Source organism: Bombina bombina, chromosome 3 (assembly GCF_027579735.1).
Source record: "Bombina bombina isolate aBomBom1 chromosome 3, aBomBom1.pri, whole genome shotgun sequence".
Classification (NCBI taxonomy): domain Eukaryota; kingdom Metazoa; phylum Chordata; class Amphibia; order Anura; family Bombinatoridae; genus Bombina; species Bombina bombina.
Genome location: NC_069501.1, coordinates 864258506 through 864284278, shown reverse-complemented (window position 1 = coordinate 864284278; position 25773 = coordinate 864258506). Strand labels below are relative to the sequence as shown.

Below are 25773 nucleotides of genomic sequence, written 5' to 3'. Positions count from 1 at the left end.
ACTGAAGGTTTCGACAAGCTGCAATCAACTTTAGACGTCTCTTGTCTGTTAAAGACAGAGTCATGGACACTGAATCCATCTGGAAACCCAGAAAGGTTACCCTTGTCTGAGGAATCAAAGAAATTTTTGGTAAATTGATCCTCCAACCATGATCTTGAAGAAACAACACAAGTCGATTCGTATGAGATTCTGCTAAATGTAAAGACTGAGCAAGTACCAAGATATCATCCAAATAAGGAAATACCACAATACCCTGTTCTCTGATTACAGACAGCAGGGCACCGAGAACCTTTGTAAAAATTCTTGGAGCTGTAGCTAGGCCAAACGGCAGAGCCACAAACTGGTAATGCTTGTCCAGAAACGAGAATCTCAGGAACTGATAATGATCTGGATGAATCGGAATATGCAGATATGCATCCTGTAAATCTATTGTGGACATATAATTCCCTTGCTGAACAAAAGGTAAGATAGTCCTTACAGTTACCATCTTGAATGTTGGTATCCTTACATAATGATTCAATATTTTTAGATCCAGAACTGGTCTGAAAGAATTCTCCTTCTTTGGTACAATGAAGAGATTTGAATAAAACCCCATCCCCTGTTCCGGAACTGGAACTGGCATAATTACTCCAGTCAACTCTAGATCTGAAACACATTTCAGAAATGCTTGAGCTTTTACTGGATTTACTGGGACACGGGAAAGAAAAAATCTCTTTGCAGGAGGTCTCAACTTGAAACCAATTCTGTACCCTTCTGAAACAATGCTCTGAATCCAAAGATTGTGAACAGAATTGATCCAAATTTCCTTGAAAAAACGTAACCTGCCCCCTACCAGCTGAGCTGGAATGAGGGCCGCACCTTCATGTGGACTTAGAAGCAGGCTTTGCCTTTCTAGCTGGCTTGGATTTATTCCAGACTGGAGATGGTCTCCAAACTGAAACTGCTCCTGAGGATGAAGGATCAGGCTTTTGTTCTTTGTTGAAACGAAAGGAACGAAAACGATTATTAGCCCTGTTTTTACCTTTAGATTTTTTATCCTGTGGTAAAAAAGTTCCTTTCCCACCAGTAACAGTTGAAATAATGGAATCCAACTGAGAACCAAATAATTTGTTACCCTGGAAAGAAATGGAAAGTAAAGTTGATTTAGAAGCCATATCAGCATTCCAAGTTTTAAGCCATAAAGCTCTGCTAGCTAAAATAGCTAGAGACATAAACCTGACATCAACTCTGATAATATCAAAAATGGCATCACAGATAAAATTATTAGCATGCTGAAGAAGAATAATAATATCATGAGAATCACGATGTGTTACTTGTTGCGCTAAAGTTTCCAACCAAAAAGTTGAAGCTGCAGCAACATCAGCCAAAGATATAGCAGGTCTAAGAAGATTACCTGAACACAGATAAGCTTTTCTTAGAAAGGATTCAATTTTCCTATCTAGAGGATCCTTAAACGAAGTACTATCTGACGTAGGAATAGTAGTACGTTTAGCAAGGGTAGAGATAGCCCCATCAACTTTAGGGATCTTGTCCCAAAATTCTAATCTGTCAGACGGCACAGGATATAATTGCTTAAAACGTTTAGAAGGAGTAAATGAATTACCCAAATTATCCCATTCTTTGGAAATTACTGCAGAAATAGCATTAGGAACAGGAAAAACTTCTGGAATAACCACAGGAGCTTTAAATACCTTATCTAAACGTTTAGAATTAGTATCAAGAGGACCAGAATCCTCTATTTCTAAAGCAATTAGTACTTCTTTAAGTAAAGAACGAATAAATTCCATTTTAAATAAATATGAAGATTTATCAGCATCAACCTCTGAGACAGAATCCTCTGAACCAGAGGAATCATCAGAATAAGAATGATGATGTTCATTTAAAAATTCATCTGTAGGGAGAGAAGTTTTAAAAGATTTTTTACGTTTACTAGAAGGAGAAATAACAGACATAGCCTTCTTTATGGATTCAGAAACAAAAACAGAATTTATGTTTACCTGATAAATTACTTTCTCCAACGGTGTGTCCGGTCCACGGCGTCATCCTTACTTGTGGGATATTCTCTTCCCCAACAGGAAATGGCAAAGAGCCCAGCAAAGCTGGTCACATGATCCCTCCTAGGCTCCGCCTACCCCAGTCATTCGACCGACGTTAAGGAGGAATATTTGCATAGGAGAAACCATATGGTACCGTGGTGACTGTAGTTAAAGAAAATAAATTATCAGACCTGATTAAAAAAACCAGGGCGGGCCGTGGACCGGACACACCGTTGGAGAAAGTAATTTATCAGGTAAACATAAATTCTGTTTTCTCCAACATAGGTGTGTCCGGTCCACGGCGTCATCCTTACTTGTGGGAACCAATACCAAAGCTTTAGGACACGGATGAAGGGAGGGAGCAAATCAGGTCACCTAAATGGAAGGCACCACGGCTTGCAAAACCTTTCTCCCAAAAATAGCCTCAGAAGAAGCAAAAGTATCAAACTTGTAAAATTTGGTAAAAGTGTGCAGTGAAGACCAAGTCGCTGCCCTACATATCTGATCAACAGAAGCCTCGTTCTTGAAGGCCCATGTGGAAGCCACAGCCCTAGTGGAATGAGCTGTGATTCTTTCGGGAGGCTGCCGTCCGGCAGTCTCGTAAGCCAATCTGATGATGCTTTTAATCCAAAAAGAGAGAGAGGTAGAAGTTGCTTTTTGACCTCTCCTTTTACCGGAATAAACAACAAACAAGGAAGATGTTTGTCTAAAATCCTTTGTAGCTTCTAAATAGAATTTTAGAGCGCGAACAACATCCAAATTGTGCAACAAACGTTCCTTCTTTGAAACTGGTTTCGGACACAGAGAAGGTACGATAATCTCCTGGTTAATGTTTTTGTTAGAAACAACTTTTGGAAGAAAACCAGGTTTAGTACGTAAAACCACCTTATCTGCATGGAACACCAGATAAGGAGGAGAACACTGCAGAGCAGATAATTCTGAAACTCTTCTAGCAGAAGAAATTGCAACTAAAAACAAAACTTTCCAAGATAATAACTTAATATCAACGGAATGTAAGGGTTCAAACGGAACCCCCTGAAGAACTGAAAGAACTAAATTGAGACTCCAAGGAGGAGTCAAAGGTTTGTAAACAGGCTTAATTCTAACCAGAGCCTGAACAAAGGCTTGAACATCTGGCACAGCTGCCAGCTTTTTGTGAAGTAACACAGACAAGGCAGAAATCTGTCCCTTCAGGGAACTTGCAGATAATCCTTTTTCCAATCCTTCTTGAAGGAAGGATAGAATCTTAGGAATCTTAACCTTGTCCCAAGGGAATCCTTTAGATTCACACCAACAGATATATTTTTTCCAAATTTTGTGGTAAATCTTTCTAGTTACAGGCTTTCTGGCCTGAACAAGAGTATCGATAACAGAATCTGAGAACCCTCGCTTCGATAAGATCAAGCGTTCAATCTCCAAGCAGTCAGCTGGAGTGAAACCAGGTTCGGATGTTCGAACGGACCCTGAACAAGAAGGTCTCGTCTCAAAGGTAGCTTCCAAGGTGGAGCCGATGACATATTCACCAGATCTGCATACCAAGTCCTGCGTGGCCACGCAGGAGCTATCAAGATCACCGACGCCCTCTCCTGATTGATCCTGGCTACCAGCCTGGGGATGAGAGGAAACGGCGGGAACACATAAGCTAGTTTGAAGGCCCAAGGTGCTACTAGTGCATCCACTAGAGCCGCCTTGGGATCCCTGGATCTGGACCCGTAGCAAGGAACTTTGAAGTTCTGACGAGAGGCCATCAGATCCATGTCTGGAATGCCCCACAGCTGAGTGACTTGGGCAAAGATTTCCGGATGGAGTTCCCACTCCCCCGGATGCAATGTCTGACGACTCAGAAAATCCGCTTCCCAATTTTCCACTCCTGGGATGTGGATAGCGGACAGGTGGCAGGAGTGAGACTCCGCCCATAGAATGATTTTGGTCACTTCTTCCATCGCTAGGGAACTCCTTGTTCCCCCCTGATGGTTGATGCACGCAACAGTTGTCATGTTGTCTGATTGAAACCGTATGAACTTGGCCCTCGCTAGCTGAGGCCAAGCCTTGAGAGCATTGAATATCGCTCTCAGTTCCAGAATATTTATCGGTAGAAGAGATTCTTCCCGAGACCAAAGACCCTGAGCTTTCAGGGATCCCCAGACCGCGCCCCAGCCCATCAGACTGGCGTCGGTCGTGACAATGACCCACTCTGGTCTGCGGAATGTCATCCCTTGTGACAGGTTGTCCAGGGACAGCCACCAACGGAGTGAGTCTCTGGTCCTCTGATTTACTTGTATCTTCGGAGACAAGTCTGTATAATCCCCATTCCACTGACTGAGCATGCACAGTTGTAATGGTCTTAGATGAATGCGCGCAAAAGGAACTATGTCCATTGCCGCTACCATCAACCCGATCACTTCCATGCACTGAGCTATGGAAGGAAGAGGAACGGAATGAAGTATCCGACAAGAGTCTAGAAGCTTTGTTTTTCTGGCCTCTGTCAGAAATATCCTCATTTTTAAGGAGTCTATTATTGTTCCCAAGAAGGGAACCCTTGTTGACGGAGATAGAGAACTCTTTTCCACGTTCACTTTCCATCCGTGAGATCTGAGAAAGGCCAGGACTATGTCCGTGTGAGCCTTTGCTTGAGGAAGGGACGACGCTTGAATCAGAATGTCGTCCAAATAAGGTACTACAGCAATGCCCCTTGGTCTTAGCACAGCTAGAAGGGACCCTAGTACCTTTGTGAAAATCCTTGGAGCAGTGGCTAATCCGAAAGGAAGCGCCACGAACTGGTAATGCTTGTCCAGGAATGCGAACCTTAGGAACCGATGATGTTCCTTGTGGATAGGAATATGTAGATACGCATCCTTTAAATCCACCGTGGTCATGAATTGACCTTCCTGGATGGAAGGAAGAATAGTTCGAATGGTTTCCATCTTGAACGATGGAACCTTGAGAAACTTGTTTAAGATCTTGAGATCTAAGATTGGTCTGAACGTTCCCTCTTTTTTGGGAACTATGAACAGATTGGAGTAGAACCCCATCCCTTGTTCTCTTAATGGAACAGGATGAATCACTCCCATTTTTAACAGGTCTTCTACACAATGTAAGAATGCCTGTCTTTTTATGTGGTCTGAAGACAACTGAGACCTGTGGAACCTCCCCCTTGGGGGAAGCCCCTTGAATTCCAGAAGATAACCTTGGGAGACTATTTCTAGCGCCCAAGGATCCAGAACATCTCTTGCCCAAGCCTGAGCGAAGAGAGAGAGTCTGCCCCCCACCAGATCCGGTCCCGGATCGGGGGCCAACATTTCATGCTGTCTTGGTAGCAGTGGCAGGTTTCTTGGCCTGCTTTCCCTTGTTCCAGCCTTGCATTGGTCTCCAAGCTGGCTTGGCTTGAGAAGTATTACCCTCTTGCTTAGAGGACGTAGCACTTTGGGCTGGTCCGTTTCTACGAAAGGGACGAAAATTAGGTTTATTTTTTGCCTTGAAAGGCCGATCCTGAGGAAGGGCGTGGCCCTTACCCCCAGTGATATCAGAGATAATCTCTTTCAAGTCAGGGCCAAACAGCGTTTTCCCCTTGAAAGGAATGTTAAGTAGCTTGTTCTTGGAAGACGCATCAGCCGACCAAGATTTCAACCAAAGCGCTCTGCGCGCCACAATAGCAAACCCAGAATTCTTAGCCGCTAACCTAGCCAATTGCAAAGTGGCGTCTAGGGTAAAAGAATTAGCCAATTTGAGAGCATTGATTCTGTCCATAATCTCCTCATAAGGAGGAGAATCACTATCGACCGCCTTTATCAGCTCATCGAACCAGAAACATGCGGCTGTAGCGACAGGGACAACGCATGAAATTGGTTGTAGAAGGTAACCCTGCTGAACAAACATCTTTTTAAGCAAACCTTCTAATTTTTTATCCATAGGATCTTTGAAAGCACAACTATCCTCTATGGGTATAGTGGTGCGTTTGTTTAAAGTGGAAACCGCTCCCTCGACCTTGGGGACTGTCTGCCATAAGTCCTTTCTGGGGTCGACCATAGGAAACAATTTTTTAAATATGGGGGGAGGGACGAAAGGAATACCGGGCCTTTCCCATTCTTTATTAACAATGTCCGCCACCCGCTTGGGTATAGGAAAAGCTTCTGGGAGCCCCGGCACCTCTAGGAACTTGTCCATTTTACATAGTTTCTCTGGGATGACCAACTTGTCACAATCATCCAGAGTGGATAATACCTCCTTAAGCAGAATGCGGAGATGTTCCAACTTAAATTTAAATGTAATCACATCAGGTTCAGCATGTTGAGAAATGTTCCCTGAATCAGTAATTTCTCCCTCAGACAAAACCTCCCTGGCCCCATCAGACTGGGTTAGGGGCCCTTCAGAAACATTATTATCAGCGTCGTCATGCTCTTCAGTATCTAAAACAGAGCAGTCGCGCTTACGCTGATAAGTGTTCATTTTGGCTAAAATGTTTTTGACAGAATTATCCATTACAGCCGTTAATTGTTGCATAGTAAGGAGTATTGGCGCGCTAGATGTACTAGGGGCCTCCTGAGTGGGCAAGACTCGTGTAGACGAAGGAGGGAATGATGCAGTACCATGCTTACTCCCCTCACTTGAGGAATCATCTTGGGCATCATTGTCACATAAATCACATTTATTTAAATGAATAGGAATTCTGGCTTCCCCACATTCAGAACACAGTCTATCTGGTAGTTCAGACATGTTAAACAGGCATAAACTTGATAACAAGTACAAAAAACGTTTTAAAATAAAACCGTTACTGTCACTTTAAATTTTAAACTGAACACACTTTATTACTGCAATTGCGAAAAAACATGAAGGAATAGTTCAAAATTCACCAAATTTTCACCACAGTGTCTTAAAGCCTTAAAAGTATTGCACACCAAATTTGGAAGCTTTAACCCTTAAAATAACGGAACCGGAGCCGTTTTGAACTTTAACCCCTTTACAGTCCCTGGTATCTGCTTTGCTGAGACCCAACCAAGCCCAAAGGGGAATACGATACCAAATGACGCCTTCAGAAAGTCTTTTCTAAGTATCAGAGCTCCTCTCACATGCGACTGCATGCCATGCCTCTCAAAAACAAGTGCGCAACACCGGCGCGAAAATGAGGCTCTGCCTATGCTTTGGGAAAGCCCCTAAAGAATAAGGTGTCTAAAACAGTGCCTGCCGATATTATTATATCAAAATACCCAAATAAAATGATTCCTCAAGGCTAAATATGTGTTAATAATGAATCGATTTAGCCCAGAAAAAGTCTACAGTCTTAATAAGCCCTTGTGAAGCCCTTATTTACGATCGTAATAAACATGGCTTACCGGATCCCATAGGGAAAATGACAGCTTCCAGCATTACATCGTCTTGTTAGAATGTGTCATACCTCAAGCAGCAAGAGACTGCTCACTGTTCCCCCAACTGAAGTTAATTGCTCTCAACAGTCCTGTGTGGAACAGCCATGGATTTTAGTGACGGTTGCTAAAATCATTTTCCTCATACAAACAGAAATCTTCATCTCTTTTCTGTTTCTGAGTAAATAGTACATACCAGCACTATTTCAAAATAACAAACTCTTGATTGAATAATAAAAACTACAGTTAAACACTAAAAAACTCTAAGCCATCTCCGTGGAGATGTTGCCTGTACAACGGCAAAGAGAATGACTGGGGTAGGCGGAGCCTAGGAGGGATCATGTGACCAGCTTTGCTGGGCTCTTTGCCATTTCCTGTTGGGGAAGAGAATATCCCACAAGTAAGGATGACGCCGTGGACCGGACACACCTATGTTGGAGAAATCTCTTATATTATCAGGAACATTCTGCACCTTAGATGTTGAAGGAACTGCAACAGGCAATGGTACTTTACTAAAGGAAATATTATCTGCTTTAACAAGTTTGTCATGACAATCAATACAAACAACAGCTGGAGGAATAGCTACCAAAAGTTTACAGCAGATACACTTAACTTTGGTAGATTCAGCACTTGACAGCGATTTTCCTGTAGTATCTTCTGACTCAGATGCAACGTGAGACATCTTGCAATATGTAAGAGAAAAAACAACATATATATAAAGCAAAATTGATCAAATTCCTTAAATGACAGTTTCAGGAATGGGAAAAAATGCCAAAGAACAAGCTTCTAGCAACCAGAAGCAATAAAAAATGAAACTTAAATAATGTGGAGACAAAAGCGACGCCCATATTTTTTTGCGCCAAATAAGACGCCCACATTATTTGGCGCCTAAATGCTTTTTGGCGCCAAAAATGACGCCACATCCGGAACGCCGACATTTTTGGCGCAAAATAACGTCAAAAAATGACGCAACTTCCGGCGACACGTATGACGCTGGAAACGGAAATAGAATTTTTGCGCCAAAAAAGTCCGCACCAAGAATGACGCAATAAAATGAAGCATTTTCAGCCCCCGCGAGCCTAACAGCCCACAGGGAAAAAGTCAAATTTTAAGGTAAGAAAAATGTTAAATTAAAATGCATTATCCCAAATATGAAACTGACTGTCTGAAAATAAGGAAAGTTGAACATTCTGAGTCAAGGCAAATAAATGTTTGAATACATATATTTAGAACTTTATAAACAAAGTGCCCAACCATAGCTTGGAGTGTCACAGAAAATAAGACTTACTTACCCCAGGACACTCATCTACATATAGCAGATAGCCAAACCAGTACTGAAACGAGAATCAGCAGAGGTAATGGTATATATAAGAGTATATCGTCGATCTGAAAAGGGAGGTAAGAGATGAATCTCTACGACCGATAACAGAGAACCTATGAAATAGACCCCGTAGAAGGAGATCACTGCATTCAAATAGGCAATACTCTCCTCACATCCCTCTGACATTCACTGCACGCTGAGAGGAAAACCGGGCTCCAACTTGCTGCGGAGCGCATATCAACGTAGAATCTAGCACAAACTTACTTCAACACCTCCATCGGAGGCAAAGTTTGTAAAACTGAATTGTGGGTGTGGTGAGGGGTGTATTTATAGGCATTTTGAGGTTTGGGAAACTTTGCCCCTCCTGGTAGGAATGTATATCCCATACGTCACTAGCTCATGGACTCTTGCTAATTACATGAAAGAAATAAAACCCACTCAAGAAACCCTTAAAAAAAAGCCTAACACTAACCCCCGACGATCCACTTACAGTTCTTGAAGTCCCGCTTAAAGGATCCATCCAGCCGGCAAAGTCCTCATCCAGCCGGCAAGAAGTCTTCATCCAGACGGCATCTTCTATCTTCATTCAGCCGGCGAAGTCCTCATCCAGGCTGCAAGAAGTCTTCATCCAGACGGCATATTCTATCTTCATCCATCCGGCGCGGAGCGTGTCCACCCTGAAGACATCCGGCGCGGAGCATCCACTTTATACAGTCGCAACCGTACACTGGAACTTGAATGCAAGTGACGCAATCCAAGATGGTGTCTCTTGCATTCCTATTGGCTGAAAAAATTGATTCAGCCAAAAGGAATTAGGGATGCTAAAATCCTATTGGCTAATTCGAATTAGCAGTAAAAGAGCTGAATGGGCAATGGGTATCTTAGGTTGTTTTTTTTGAAGTTAGGGTTCTTATTTGGGGGGGTTGGTTGGGTGGTGGTTTTTACTGTTGGTTTTTTTTTTGTTTTTTTTTTACAGGTAAAAGAGCTGATATCTTTTTGTAACTTAGGGTTTGTTTATTTTTGTAATGTAGTACTTTTAATAATGTTTAATAGTATATTTAAATAATTTTAGTAGGGTTAGGTTTTTTAATATGTAATTTAGTTTATGTAATTGGTAGTTTAATGTGTATATATATATATATATGTGTGTGTGTGTATGTATATACTGTATATATATATATATATATATATATATATATATATATATGTATATATATATATATATATATATATATATATATAGTGTTACTAGGGGTAGGGGGCACACAGATATTCTAAGGGTATTGCGTATTGTGCTGGCAATCCTAAATGTATATAACCAAATCAGTTAGAAAAGAGCTCTACCAAATCAAAAGAGCTAAAGCGGATTACTGGCCGCACCAAAAAACAACCCTACAGTATAGTTTAACTATAACCGGAGTGTGTTCTTAACACTCAAGTGCCCGGCATTAAGGATGGACTTTCTCATGAGTCGGTATTAACCCTGCATATGCTAGCCAACAGATATCAGTAGTGCACTACACTTGCAATTTGTAATTTGATCATTGCCATTTGTTCAGCATGTACCTTTTTGGCTATGTTTTTATTAAAATGTATATGTTCAGCAAACCTGTTTAGGATGTCATTTCCAACTATACTGTAGGGTTGTTTTTTGGTGCGGCCAGTAATCCGCTTTAGCTCTTTTGATTTGGTAGAGCTCTTTTCTAACTGATTTGGTTATATATATATATATATATATATATATATATATATATATATATATATATATATATATATATATATATATATTTATTCAAGTCCAGAAAAGGTACTCTGTCTTGTTATGATAAAAAATAACATTTATTATACAAACATTAAAAGAGACATCCCTTGACATTTGGGAAAATTGTTATATTGTGCTCTCCCTCTCCGGATTACTATATAGGATATGCTTAGATACACACTTGATGCACTAATTGGTCCAGATTATAACCCTATTTTTCTTTTTTATCACATTTCATGATTGCCCCCAGCGATGTGCGTGGACACATTCATACATCCTTGCTGAACTAAACTCATACCTACTCATATATAGGGTTTAAATCCACATTGTCCCTTTTCACTATAGACACTTGATATACATATAACCACCTTTAAGCCCGGTTGGGGTTACATACATTTAGCATATGATATACTCAGCCCCTTAGTACTTCACACTACTAGGCATAGCGCTTACACGCATAGGGGACAGCAATAGATTTTATTATGCTGCAGTGTGACTGGTCTCTGAACACACATCGAGACTTATATCATATAATACGTGTAACACACAAGATGTAATAACTCCAAAACTACTGGTACCACATCTAGCTCATGCCAATTAGCTTACGTCAGCTGGCTATGCAAATTAGCCATGCTGACTGACACTGAACGCCGCAGACGTCGGATCTTGCTGATCTGCGCCTGTTTTGGAACGCTCACAAAGGGTTGCCTAGCGATGCACGGGCAGCTAGTTATGCTGCCATAATTATGACCTTTGCTAGCCATGGTGGTATATCAATCTGTAAGTACATAAGATATTTGGTGATCCTAACATATAACACATACGGACTAATATATTTTTAGACGCACTAATGCAGTTTTTTGGTTAAACGGATTCAATATGACTGTTTATACAAACAATATGGAAAGGTCTTTTAACCCTGATCTATTTTAGCAGTATCCTGCCTGTTTGACACAGCGATGCCCTTGATATACTATATAGACTTTATATACTATATGGATTATTATAAGCTGAATGGTTAGAGCTGCTTTTGAATATATGCCGATAAATGCTATTTACTATCTCCAGTGATATGTACACATGAATATATGTATGCACTTTATTTTAGTGTTTGTTTTTTTTGCACTGATGTCACTATTTATGGATTGACTTATTTTGGTTCTATATATTTACAGATGTGTGTATATATGATCATAAGTTGTGATATTTACAAACTGGTGTGCTATATTGATTACCTAGCAACCAGGATGTTTCTAATTGTTTGATGGGTGGGGCTTAGTACCTTTATATTGCACATTGTTCACTTGCACTTTTGTCTGGTCTGAGGAAGGGGGCGAACCCTGAATCGTTACCATAATAAATATTTAAAATTTTGTATCCTAAATCCAGTGAGTGCAGTCCTTCATTGCAACAGACTATATATATATATATATATATATATATATATATATATATATATATATATATATATATATATATATATATATATATACACACACACACACACACAGTGGATATAAAAAGTCTACACACGCCTGTTAAAATATCATGTTTCTGTGATGTAAAAAAATGAGACAAAGATAAATCATTTCAGAACTTTTTTCCACCTTTAATGTGACCTATAAACTGTACAATTCAATTGCAAAACAAAATAAAAATCTTTTAGGTGGAGGGAATTAGAAATAAAAAACTAAAATAATATGGTTGCATAAGTGTGAACACCCTTAAACTAATAGTTTGTTGAAGCACCCTTTGATTTTATTACAGCAATTAGTCTTTTTGGTTATGAGTTTTTCAGCATGGCACATCTTGACATAACAAGATTTGCTAACTCTTCTTTGCAAAAACACTCCAAATCTGTCAGATTGTGAGGGCATCTCTTGTGCACAGCTCACTTAAGATCACCCCAGAGATTTTTAAATTGGATTCAGGTCTGGGCTCTGACTGGGCTATTCCAAAACTTTAATCTTCTTCTTGTGAAGCCATTCCTTTGTTGATTTGGATGTATGCTTTGGGGCGTTGTCATGCTGAAAGATTAAGTTCCTCTTCATGTTCAGCTTTCTAGCAGAAGCCTGAAGGTTTTGTGCCAATATTGTCTGGTATTTGGAACTGTTCATAATTCCCTCTACCTTGACTAAGGCCCCAGTTCCAGCTGAAGAAAAACAGACCCAAAGCATGATGCTACCACCAAAATGCTTCACTGTGGGTATGGTGTTCTTTTGGTTATATGCAGTGTTGTATTTGCGCCGAACATATCTTTTGGAATTATGGCCAAAAAGTTTAATCTTGGTTTCATCAAACCAGAACACCTTTTGCGACATGCTTTTGGGAGACTTCAGATGTGTTTTTACTAAATTTAGCTGGGCTTGGATGTTTGTTTTCGTAAGAAAAGGCTTCCGTCTTCCCACTCTACCCCATAGCCCAGACATATGAAGAATACGGGTGATTGTTGTCACATGCACCACAGAGCCAGTACTTGTCAGATATTCCTGCAGCTCCTTTAATGGTACTGTAGGCCTCTTGGCAGCCTCCCAGACCAGTTTTCTTCTCGTCTTTTCACTAATTTTGGAGGGACGTCCAGTTCTTGGTAATGTAACTGTTGCGCCATATTTTCTCCACTTGATGATGACTGTCTTCACTGTGTTCCATGGTGCTTTTGGAAGCTCTCTGCGAACCATGGCTTTTGCTGTAGGTTGGGACTAAGAAAATGTCAGGAAAGACCTACTAGAACAGCTGAACTTTACTTGGGGTTAATCAGATGCATTTTAAATGATGGCAGGTGTGTACTGACTCCTATTTAACATGATTTTGAATGTGATTGCTCAATTCTAAACACAGCTACATCCCCACATCCACACTTATGCAACCATATTATTTTAGTTTTTTATTTTTACTTCCCTCCACCTAGAAGTTTCAGTTTGTTTTTCAATCAAGTTGTACAGTTTATAGGTCACATTAAAGGTGGAAAACGTTCTGAAATGATTTATCTTTGTCTCATTTTTTTACATCACAGAAAACTGAAATTTTACCAGGGGTGTATAGACTTTTTATATCCACTGTGTGTGTGTGTATATATATATATATATATATATATATATATATATATATATAGCCTTGGGACAGAATCTATACATTTATTTTATCCCCCTTTAATTTTTTTGCACGCTTTATATTTTTGGTGCACAGGGTTTAGTTTGAATTTTTTACAGTGCGTCGGCCTTCAGGTCTGCGCACGTAGGGATGGCGCATATAATCCCTCAGGATTGCCCCTGCCAAGGTTTTCGTGTGCTCAGAGGCATTTGTGTTTTTTCCAGTGCTTCAGGTTATCGTACATATGCCCTTTAGAAAGTGCACGTTGGGTTTTTGCACACTAATCTTCCTTTTATCAGTATAGTTTTTGTGTGCGTCTTCCTACTCAGCTGAGTAATATCCTGGCTTTGGGTGTGGACTACTTGTCTCCTACTGCATTTTTGTTTTGGCTTAGCACGCTTTGAACTAGTAAGTTTTATTTAGTGTCTTTAGGAGGATGTAAGTTTTCCATTCCTCAAGAGATTTTTTATGGGGATATAATTGTTTATGCTATTGTAGTTCAATGCTATAATGGAGCCTTCTCATTCTGTTCCTAAATCTACCTTAGAAGCCAGCTTGGTCCTCTTAATACTTTCCTACCAATGTTAAGTGTGTGTACTGTAAAAAAGCTGAGGTATCTCCTCCTGCTTATTTATGTGCTCATGTTTAAATATGTTATTGCATTCAGACCAACCTAATGCTGCTTCTATGGGTACTACTGCTCCTTTCTGTTTGTTCCTGTTCCATTTGTGAATTTAGTTTCTCAGTGAAAAAAAGATGTTTCTGTAATCCTACGCTTTATGTTTCATTACTCATGGACTTCAAAGGTTGGGTATTAGTTCCCAAGAGTTAATGGACCGTGGACTCTCACCATCTGTATAAAAGAAAATATAAATTTATGCTTACCTGATAAAATTATTTATTTCATGGTGTTGAGAGTCCACGAGACCACACACTGTTTTTTTCCTGCAGTTGTATTTTTTTCTTAAGCCCATCTTTTTTCACTGCTCCTTTTGCTTGTTTCTTTTCCTTCCTCAATTTGCTTGGCTATACAGTAGACTGAGGTTTCTATGAGGTGGGAGAAGTTTTATAGAGCTATTGGGGTTTGTGAATCTTTGCCTCCTCCTAGTGGTAGGGAAGAGTAGTTCCCAGGAGTAATAGATTGTGGACTCTCACCACCATAAATTATGTTTTTCTTCTCTTTTCCATGTTCAATGTGATACACAAAGTGACACACAACAGCAGAGTGAGTACTTTTCTTGATTTAAACTTTTTGAATGAGTGATTATAAGATTAAAGACATGTGATACTAATTAAAAGAGCACAATCTGCTTGAAGCATTGCTACAAAAAAAAACTTTATTGTAACTTCTAAAGGTTATCAATAATATTGTCCAGGTTATTTTAAAATGTATTTATAGAATAAGCAAGTATTTGCTCCATACATTGTGCACAATTGCACAATGAATAGATGACAACATATATTATTTCATAAAATCAAAGGGCACCAATACTTTAAAATCCAAAGGGAACCAATACTTTCTGCCACATCTGTACCTTTCTGTAAATAAAGATCAGTTTGGAAGTACTTTCAGCCAATGATCATTAGTAGGAAGTACCTTTCATTCAATGACCAGTATTAGAAAGGTCTTATCTGCCAATGAGGATTAGTATTAGTCAAGTGTAAATGCTGCTCCTTGGTATGGGTGATAGAACATATACAGTACAACTTCCATTTAGCTGGAACACTAAACATTTTTATGCACCTCCATCTATTCATGGGTGTTGCCATTATGGCACCATGGTTACACTGCAGGTATCTGAAGGAGAGTTGCTGCACAATTTAGTGAAAGACAGATTTCAAAATGGCAGCAACCATGGCTAAAGGGAGGTGCAGAACAACCTCAATACTATGCTTATAAAATGTATTGAGTGTTTAATGTCTTTTAAGAATATTACATTCATACTAACCTTAATGAAGTGAAAAGTTTTCCAAGACATGTTTGCAAAGGCATCAAGATGATCAGCACTCCCATTCCTGCAAGGCAAGATGGACCAATTTCAATCCAGAGAAGCACAGTTACAGCTATGGCCTGAAGAGGTCCAGCCCAAAGAAAATGTAAAAAAATTGTCACCTATCAGGAAAAAAAATATAGATATTAATACTTGGAATACCCTTTTTGAAAGAAATACAAGAAACAAAAAATATATATATATACAGGCAAATATTATAAATATCCCCTTCTGTCCATTAATTATATTATTTGCCCCTGTAGATACACAGAAAATGCTGATGTAATTGTATGTGATGTCAGTAGTACAGCGAATACTTTCAGGTGACTGTACACCATCATTTTATATTAAAGCTACACTAAATGCAATAACGTGTGGGAAAAGGGAGTTATTTTTTACAAAGAAAGTATATGATCGTATCATTTTGCTTGCCTTGTTGTACATATTAATTAAAAAAAAAAAAAAAAGCGAGAACAAAAAAACAAAAAAAAAACATGGTTATATTAGATATTTGCTAACAAATATGTGCTGGAGCTATATAGACCCATCATACATTATTTTAAAATGATCCTTTAATATGTTTTTGCATTGTTATGGCTCCAAGCTTTTGGATTAGATAAAAAAAAATCCTCACTTTGTCAAAATACAAAAAAAAAAAAACAGCTTTTAAAGGGACAGTCTAGTCAAAACTAAACTTTCATTATTCAGATAGGGCATGCAATTTTAAACAACTTTCCAATTTACTTTTATCATCAAATTTGCTTTATTCCCTTGGTGGTATTTTTGAAAAGATAAACCTAGCTAGGCTCAAACTGATTTCTAAACCGTTGAAAACCGCCTCTTAGCTCAGAGCATTTTGAAAGTTTTTCAAAGTTAGACAGTGTTAGTTCATGTGTGTCATATTAGATAACATTGTGCTCACTCTCGTGAAGTTATTTAGGAGTCTTCACTGATTGACTACATTGCATGTTTGTCAAAAGCACTTAGATAAGGAGGCTGTCTGCAGAGGCTTAGATACAAGGTAATCACAGAAGTGAAAAGTATATTAATATAATTGTGTTGGTTATGCAAAAACAGGGAATGGGTAATAAAGGGATTATCTATATTTTTAAATAAGAAAAAACAGAATTTATGTTTACCTGATAAATTACTTTCTCCAACGGTGTGTCCGGTCCACGGCGTCATCCTTACTTGTGGGATATTCTCTTCCCCAACAGGAAATGGCAAAGAGCCCAGCAAAGCTGGTCACATGATCCCTCCTAGGCTCCGCCTACCCCAGTCATTCGACCGACGTTAAGGAGGAATATTTGCATAGGAGAAACCATATGGTACCGTGGTGACTGTAGTTAAAGAAAATAAATTATCAGACCTGATTAAAAAAACCAGGGCGGGCCGTGGACCGGACACACCGTTGGAGAAAGTAATTTATCAGGTAAACATAAATTCTGTTTTCTCCAACATAGGTGTGTCCGGTCCACGGCGTCATCCTTACTTGTGGGAACCAATACCAAAGCTTTAGGACACGGATGAAGGGAGGGAGCAAATCAGGTCACCTAAATGGAAGGCACCACGGTTTGCAAAACCTTTCTCCCAAAAATAGCCTCAGAAGAAGCAAAAGTATCAAACTTGTAAAATTTGGTAAAAGTGTGCAGTGAAGACCAAGTCGCTGCCCTACATATCTGATCAACAGAAGCCTCGTTCTTGAAGGCCCATGTGGAAGCCACAGCCCTAGTGGAATGAGCTGTGATTCTTTCGGGAGGCTGCCGTCCGGCAGTCTCGTAAGCCAATCTGATGATGCTTTTAATCCAAAAAGAGAGAGAGGTAGAAGTTGCTTTTTGACCTCTCCTTTTACCGGAATAAACAACAAACAAGGAAGATGTTTGTCTAAAATCCTTTGTAGCATCTAAATAGAATTTTAGAGCGCGAACAACATCCAAATTGTGCAACAACGTTCCTTCTTTGAAACTGGTTTCGGACACAGAGAAGGTACGATAATCTCCTGGTTAATGTTTTTGTTAGAAACAACTTTTGGAAGAAACCCAGGTTTAGTACGTAAAACCACCTTATCTGCATGGAACACCAGATAAGGAGGAGAACACTGCAGAGCAGATAATTCTGAAACTCTTCTAGCAGAAGAAATTGCAACTAAAAACAAAACTTTCCAAGATAATAACTTAATATCAACGGAATGTAAGGGTTCAAACGGAACCCCCTGAAGAACTGAAAGAACTAAATTGAGACTCCAAGGAGGAGTCAAAGGTTTGTAAACAGGCTTAATTCTAACCAGAGCCTGAACAAAGGCTTGAACATCTGGCACAGCTGCCAGCTTTTTGTGAAGTAACACAGACAAGGCAGAAATCTGTCCCTTCAGGGAACTTGCAGATAATCCTTTTTCCAATCCTTCTTGAAGGAAGGATAGAATCTTAGGAATCTTAACCTTGTCCCAAGGGAATCCTTTAGATTCACACCAACAGATATATTTTTTCCAAATTTTGTGGTAAATCTTTCTAGTTACAGGCTTTCTGGCCTGAACAAGAGTATCGATAACAGAATCTGAGAACCCTCGCTTCGATAAGATCAAGCGTTCAATCTCCAAGCAGTCAGCTGGAGTGAAACCAGGTTCGGATGTTCGAACGGACCCTGAACAAGAAGGTCTCGTCTCAAAGGTAGCTTCCAAGGTGGAGCCGATGACATATTCACCAGATCTGCATACCAAGTCCTGCGTGGCCACGCAGGAGCTATCAAGATCACCGACGCCCTCTCCTGATTGATCCTGGCTACCAGCCTGGGGATGAGAGGAAACGGCGGGAACACATAAGCTAGTTTGAAGGCCCAAGGTGCTACTAGTGCATCCACTAGAGCCGCCTTGGGATCCCTGGATCTGGACCCGTAGCAAGGAACTTTGAAGTTCTGACGAGAGGCCATCAGATCCATGTCTGGAATGCCCCACAGCTGAGTGACTTGGGCAAAGATTTCCGGATGGAGTTCCCACTCCCCCGGATGCAATGTCTGACGACTCAGAAAATCCGCTTCCCAATTTTCCACTCCTGGGATGTGGATAGCGGACAGGTGGCAGGAGTGAGACTCCGCCCATAGAATGATTTTGGTCACTTCTTCCATCGCTAGGGAACTCCTTGTTCCCCCCTGATGGTTGATGTACGCAACAGTTGTCATGTTGTCTGATTGAAACCGTATGAACTTGGCCCTCGCTAGCTGAGGCCAAGCCTTGAGAGCATTGAATATCGCTCTCAGTTCCAGAATATTTATCGGTAGAAGAGATTCTTCCCGAGACCAAAGACCCTGAGCTTTCAGGGATCCCCAGACCGCGCCCCAGCCCATCAGACTGGCGTCGGTCGTGACAATGACCCACTCTGGTCTGCGGAATGTCATCCCTTGTGACAGGTTGACCAGGGACAGCCACCAACGGAGTGAGTCTCTGGTCCTCTGATTTACTTGTATCTTCGGAGACAAGTCTGTATAATCCCCATTCCACTGACTGAGCATGCACAGTTGTAATGGTCTTAGATGAATGCGCGCAAAAGGAACTATGTCCATTGCCGCTACCATCAACCCGATCACTTCCATGCACTGAGCTATGGAAGGAAGAGGAACGGAATGAAGTATCCGACAAGAGTCTAGAAGCTTTGTTTTTCTGGCCTCTGTCAGAAATATCCTCATTTCTAAGGAGTCTATTATTGTTCCCAAGAAGGGAACCCTTGTTGACGGAGATAGAGAACTCTTTTCCACGTTCACTTTCCATCCGTGAGATCTGAGAAAGGCCAGGACTATGTCCGTGTGAGCCTTTGCTTGAGGAAGGGACGACGCTTGAATCAGAATGTCGTCCAAGTAAGGTACTACAGCAATGCCCCTTGGTCTTAGCACAGCTAGAAGGGACCCTAGTACCTTTGTGAAAATCCTTGGAGCAGTGGCTAATCCGAAAGGAAGCGCCACAAACTGGTAATGCTTGTCCAGGAATGCGAACCTTAGGAACCGATGATGTTCCTTGTGGATAGGAATATGTAGATACGCATCCTTTAAATCCACCGTGGTCATGAATTGACCTTCCTGGATGGAAGGAAGAATAGTTCGAATGGTTTCCATCTTGAACGATGGAACCTTGAGAAACTTGTTTAAGATCTTGAGATCTAAGATTGGTCTGAACGTTCCCTCTTTCTTGGGAACTATGAACAGATTGGAGTAGAACCCCATCCCTTGTTCTCTTAATGGAACAGGATGAATCACTCCCATTTTTAACAGGTCTTCTACACAATGTAAGAATGCCTGTCTTTTTATGTGGTCTGAAGACAACTGAGACCTGTGGAACCTCCCCCTTGGGGGAAGCCCCTTGAATTCCAGAAGATAACCTTGGGAGACTATTTCTAGCGCCCAAGGATCCAGAACATCTCTTGCCCAAGCCTGAGCGAAGAGAGAGAGTCTGCCCCCCACCAGATCCGGTCCCGGATCGGGGGCCAACATTTCATGCTGTCTTGGTAGCAGTGGCAGGTTTCTTGGCCTGCTTTCCCTTGTTCCAGCCTTGCATTGGTCTCCAAGCTGGCTTGGCTTGAGAAGTATTACCCTCTTGCTTAGAGGACGTAGCACTTTGGGCTGGTCCGTTTCTACGAAAGGGACGAAAATTAGGTTTATTTTTTGCCTTGAAAGGCCGATCCTGAGGAAGGGCGTGGCCCTTACCCCCAGTGATATCAGAGATAATCTCTTTCAAGTCAGGGCCAAACAGCGTTTTCCCCTTGAAAGGAATGTTAAGTAGCTTGTTCTTGGAAGACGCATCAGCCGACCAAGATTTCAACCAAAGCGCTCTGCGCGCCACAATAGCAAACCCAGAATTCTTAGCCGCTAACCTAGCCAATTGCAAAGTGGCGTCTAGGGTAAAAGAATTAGCCAATTTGAGAGCATTGATTCTGTCCATAATCTCCTCATAAGGAGGAGAATCACTATCGACCGCCTTTATCAGCTCATCGAACCAGAAACATGCGGCTGTAGCGACAGGGACAACGCATGAAATTGGTTGTAGAAGGTAACCCTGCTGAACAAACATCTTTTTAAGCAAACCTTCTAATTTTTTATCCATAGGATCTTTGAAAGCACAACTATCCTCTATGGGTATAGTGGTGCGTTTGTTTAAAGTGGAAACCGCTCCCTCGACCTTGGGGACTGTCTGCCATAAGTCCTTTCTGGGGTCGACCATAGGAAACAATTTTTTAAATATGGGGGGAGGGACGAAAGGAATACCGGGCCTTTCCCATTCTTTATTAACAATGTCCGCCACCCGCTTGGGTATAGGAAAAGCTTCTGGGAGCCCCGGCACCTCTAGGAACTTGTCCATTTTACATAGTTTCTCTGGGATGACCAACTTGTCACAATCATCCAGAGTGGATAATACCTCCTTAAGCAGAATGCGGAGATGTTCCAACTTAAATTTAAATGTAATCACATCAGGTTCAGCTTGTTGAGAAATGTTCCCTGAATCAGTAATTTCTCCCTCAGACAAAACCTCCCTGGCCCCATCAGACTGGGTTAGGGGCCCTTCAGAAACATTATTATCAGCGTCGTCATGCTCTTCAGTATCTAAAACAGAGCAGTCGCGCTTACGCTGATAAGTGTTCATTTTGGCTAAAATGTTTTTGACAGAATTATCCATTACAGCCGTTAATTGTTGCATAGTAAGGAGTATTGGCGCGCTAGATGTACTAGGGGCCTCCTGAGTGGGCAAGACTCGTGTAGACGAAGGAGGGAATGATGCAGTACCATGCTTACTCCCCTCACTTGAGGAATCATCTTGGGCATCATTGTCATTGTCACATAAATCACATTTATTTAAATGAATAGGAATTCTGGCTTCCCCACATTCAGAACACAGTCTATCTGGTAGTTCAGACATGTTAAACAGGCATAAACTTGATAACAAAGTACAAAAAACGTTTTAAAATAAAACCGTTACTGTCACTTTAAATTTTAAACTGAACACACTTTATTACTGCAATTGCGAAAAAACATGAAGGAATTGTTCAAAATTCACCAAATTTTCACCACAGTGTCTTAAAGCCTTAAAAGTATTGCACACCAAATTTGGAAGCTTTAACCCTTAAAATAACGGAACCGGAGCCGTTTTGAACTTTAACCCCTTTACAGTCCCTGGTATCTGCTTTGCTGAGACCCAACCAAGCCCAAAGGGGAATACGATACCAAATGACGCCTTCAGAAAGTCTTTTCTAAGTATCAGAGCTCCTCTCACATGCGACTGCATGCCATGCCTCTCAAAAACAAGTGCGCAACACCGGCGCAAAAATGAGGCTCTGCCTATGCTTTGGGAAAGCCCCTAAAGAATAAGGTGTCTAAAACAGTGCCTGCCGATATTATTATATCAAATACCCAAATAAAATGATTCCTCAAGGCTAAATATGTGTTAATAATGAATCGATTTAGCCCAGAAAAAGTCTACAGTCTTAATAAGCCCTTGTGAAGCCCTTATTTACGATCGTAATAAACATGGCTTACCGGATCCCATAGGGAAAATGACAGCTTCCAGCATTACATCGTCTTGTTAGAATGTGTCATACCTCAAGCAGCAAGAGACTGCTCACTGTTCCCCCAACTGAAGTTAATTGCTCTCAACAGTCCTGTGTGGAACAGCCATGGATTTTAGTGACGGTTGCTAAAATCATTTTCCTCATACAAACAGAAATCTTCATCTCTTTTCTGTTTCTGAGTAAATAGTACATACCAGCACTATTTCAAAATAACAAACTCTTGATTGAATAATAAAAACTACAGTTAAACACTAAAAAACTCTAAGCCATCTCCGTGGAGATGTTGCCTGTACAACGGCAAAGAGAATGACTGGGGTAGGCGGAGCCTAGGAGGGATCATGTGACCAGCTTTGCTGGGCTCTTTGCCATTTCCTGTTGGGGAAGAGAATATCCCACAAGTAAGGATGACGCCGTGGACCGGACACACCTATGTTGGAGAAATGTTGGTGTAGACTGTCCCTTTAAGGCCTCTATGGTCTATCAGAAGAGCAAAATGAGGCATGACAACTGGAGACACAAAATGGAGATGGAAACCCACAATTCAGCTACTCATGCTGGTGATGCTATGCTAAAATATCATAAACATTTTTGGATAAAAACGTTTTACTGTCTTTGAAAGACATCCTAGAAGTTTATTACCTCCATTACAGTCTACTGCTATTCTGAAGATTTTTACTATGTAGTATAACAAGCCACAACTGATTAGTAGGCAAGGGGACAGCTTTTCTACACAGCAAACATTTGAATTTTCGAACACATCAGGTAAGCTTTTTTAGCATTCTTTTCAGAAATAATAATTTATTTCCTGTTGTACTTGGTCAAGTCCTCAGAGGTCACTTTTCCCAGAAGATTTAAGAGATTACTGCTCTGGAGATAGCCGATTTAGCTTGACAATCAGCAGTTGAGCATTAGTTGACAAAACTTAATTTTTTTAAGAATAGAGGGTGATGTCCTTAATGCAACTGATACTCTATACTTAAAAATTCCCTTTTTGGGATATTTTCTCCAAGGTTTCTTCCACAGAGAATGGCCTTCTGCACTGTGGTAAGAGGTCCATGAACAGCTGGAGTAGTTTGTACCATTAAGAGGTTTAAATGAGCTGCCACTGAGTTTCAAATATACTCAATATGCAAGTAACTATTCCTTTGTTTGGGCTTGCAATCAGGTTTAAACAGGTAGGAAGACTGGACCAGCATTTGGTTTGGAAGCAGATATGTACATAAAAGGGTACTGAGTAGGTGGGCAATTGGCCTAGTGTTACTAATTCAGAATTTACCACATCCTGATGTTGCTATGCATAAACCTGACCTCACCCCCAAAAATAAGCTAACCAATTCTCTTTTAAGACAGCTCTTTACATTTTTCCTCTCAATGACTAGTATAATGCATGCTGATAAACTGGAGAGAGCAAGGTATATACATACGTATCCAGTTTTATAGCAATTATTGTTGGGTTTGTAAGGAAATGGTGAAAGCCTAGTAATTTCCATTCTTGGGAATTCAATTCTAGTCTGAACAGTATTTGGATGCACCCAGAAGAGTTTGAAGACAGCTGTTGTGTTTTCTCATCATACAATAGAATTGCCACCTCTGCTGTTAGGCAAACACACAACCAAGAATTTGGTTTTCTAACCAGAATATTAATTATGAAGTATGCATTTGTTTGGAGTGTAATGAAAAACAAAATGTTTGCTTTCCTGAAAAATGTATTTCTTTAGAGGTGGTTAGAGTCCACAAGTTCATTACTTGATTCAATACTGGGATTCAATTCCTGGCCACCAGGAGAAGGCAAAGATTCCCAAAAACTCCAAGAGTATTCTATCCCTCCCACCTCAATGCTTAGCCAGTCTAATGTATAGCCAAGTTGAAAGGTAGGAAAAGACAGAACGGGGAAATAAGGTGCAAAACTATAACTGCCGCCAGCAAAAAAATGTATTAAAAATAAATAAATAGGACAGGCCTTGTAGATTCTCACCACCTTGAAAGAAATTAATTTTTCAGTTAAGCATAAATTTTGTTTTCTTTTGTAAGGTGGTGAGATTCCACAAGTTCTGAGAAACTGATAAAGCTCCCTGTGAATAGGGATATGAACATAGGCATCCTTCAGATATATGATAGACATAAATTGGTCCTGTTGAACAAAAGTAAGGATAGTACTGATTATTTCCATTTTGAAGGTCAAAACCCTGAGAAACGTATTCAAGGTTTTTAGATCCAGAATAGACCTGAAAATACCTAATTTTTGGGAATTTTAAAGAGGTAGGGATAAAAACCCTTACCTTGTTCTGATTGAGGGACTGGGAGTATCACCCCCATAAGTTCTATATCCTTAACACATTAAAAAAAAAAAAAAGGCTTGAGCCTTTGATGGGTTATTTGGAATGCTGGAGAGAAGAAACATTCCTCTGGGATGCCATGATCTGAAGCCTATTCTTTATCCCTGGAAAATAATGTTTAATACCCAGGGACCTCAAACAGACTAAGCCTAGGCCTTCTGAAAAACACATAATCTGCCTCCTACCAGAAGAAGATCCGGAATGGGGGACCACACCTTCATGCTGACATGGTACAAAATTTTTTTTAGTCTGCTCAAATTTGTTCCAATTGGAAGGGAACTTCCAGGTAGTTCTAGAAGATTAATTCTTCTGTGAGGAAGAGGAGGATTTTTGGTTTCTGGAATAACAAAAGGAACAAGAATCCCTGCTTCTCTCCTTTGATGTCTTGTCCTGAGGAAGAAATGCTCCTTTACCCTAGCTATGATGTACAGTAACATATCTGTACTTACTAATAACCGGTGAGCTATGTGAGTACACCAGTAAAATAAAACTAACCTCAAACTGTACTTATTCCACTGTGCTTACCCCTGCAGAAATGTCTGCTTCCAGTAGAGAGCAGTGGATCACTGTAAGGAGTATCTCAACGATCTAACAGGAGGAGGTGGTAGGCTTGTGACTAACTCTATCACCGGGAGTAATTGTGTCACTACCCCATACTCTAATCTTCCCTCTGTCTTTCCGTAGCAGCTCTTTGAATAAAAAAAAAACAAATAATGCTTACCAGATAATTTCCTTTCCATCTGTACGAGGAGAGTCCACAGCTTCATTCCTTACTTGTGGGAATACTGAACCTGGCCACCAGGAGGAGGCAAAGACACCCCAGACAAAGGCTTAAATACCTCCCCCACTCCCCTCATCCCTCAGTCATTCTGCCGAGGGAACAAGGAACAGTAGGAGAAATATCAGGGTATAAATGGTGCCAGAAGAACAAACAAAAACATTTGCTCCGCCCAACGGAGAAAACGTGCGGGGGCCATGGACTCTCCTTATACAGATGGAAAGGAAATTATCTAGTAAGTATAATTTATTTTTTTCATCTTAATATGAGGAGAGCCATGGCTTCATTCCTTACTTGTGGGAAACATATACCCAAGCTCTAGAGGACACTTAATGAAATGGGAGGGTAAAAAAGAGGTGCACCCTATTCTGAGGGCACCACAGCCTGCAAAATCTTTCTCCCAAAAGATGCTTCAGCCGAAGGAAAAGGTATGTAAGGAGGACAAGGTAGCCGCCTTACAAATCTGCTCCATAGATGCCTCATTTTTGAAGGCCCAAGAGGAAGCCACTGCTCTAGTAGAATGAGCCTTATTCCTCTGAGGAGGCTTATGTCCC

The 25773-nt window shown here is 40.6% G+C and overlaps 1 protein-coding gene across 1 annotated transcript in view; it reads right to left on the bottom strand.

The window, feature by feature from the left end:
- ABCC4 (ATP binding cassette subfamily C member 4) overlaps positions 1 to 25773 on the bottom strand; it is a 994138-nt gene that overhangs the window by 687028 nt on the left and 281337 nt on the right. The window contains exon 6 of the mRNA XM_053707839.1: positions 15519 to 15682. Within this exon, the coding sequence (XP_053563814.1) occupies positions 15519 to 15682 (164 nt within the window). The remainder of the gene's footprint in view (positions 1 to 15518; positions 15683 to 25773) is intronic.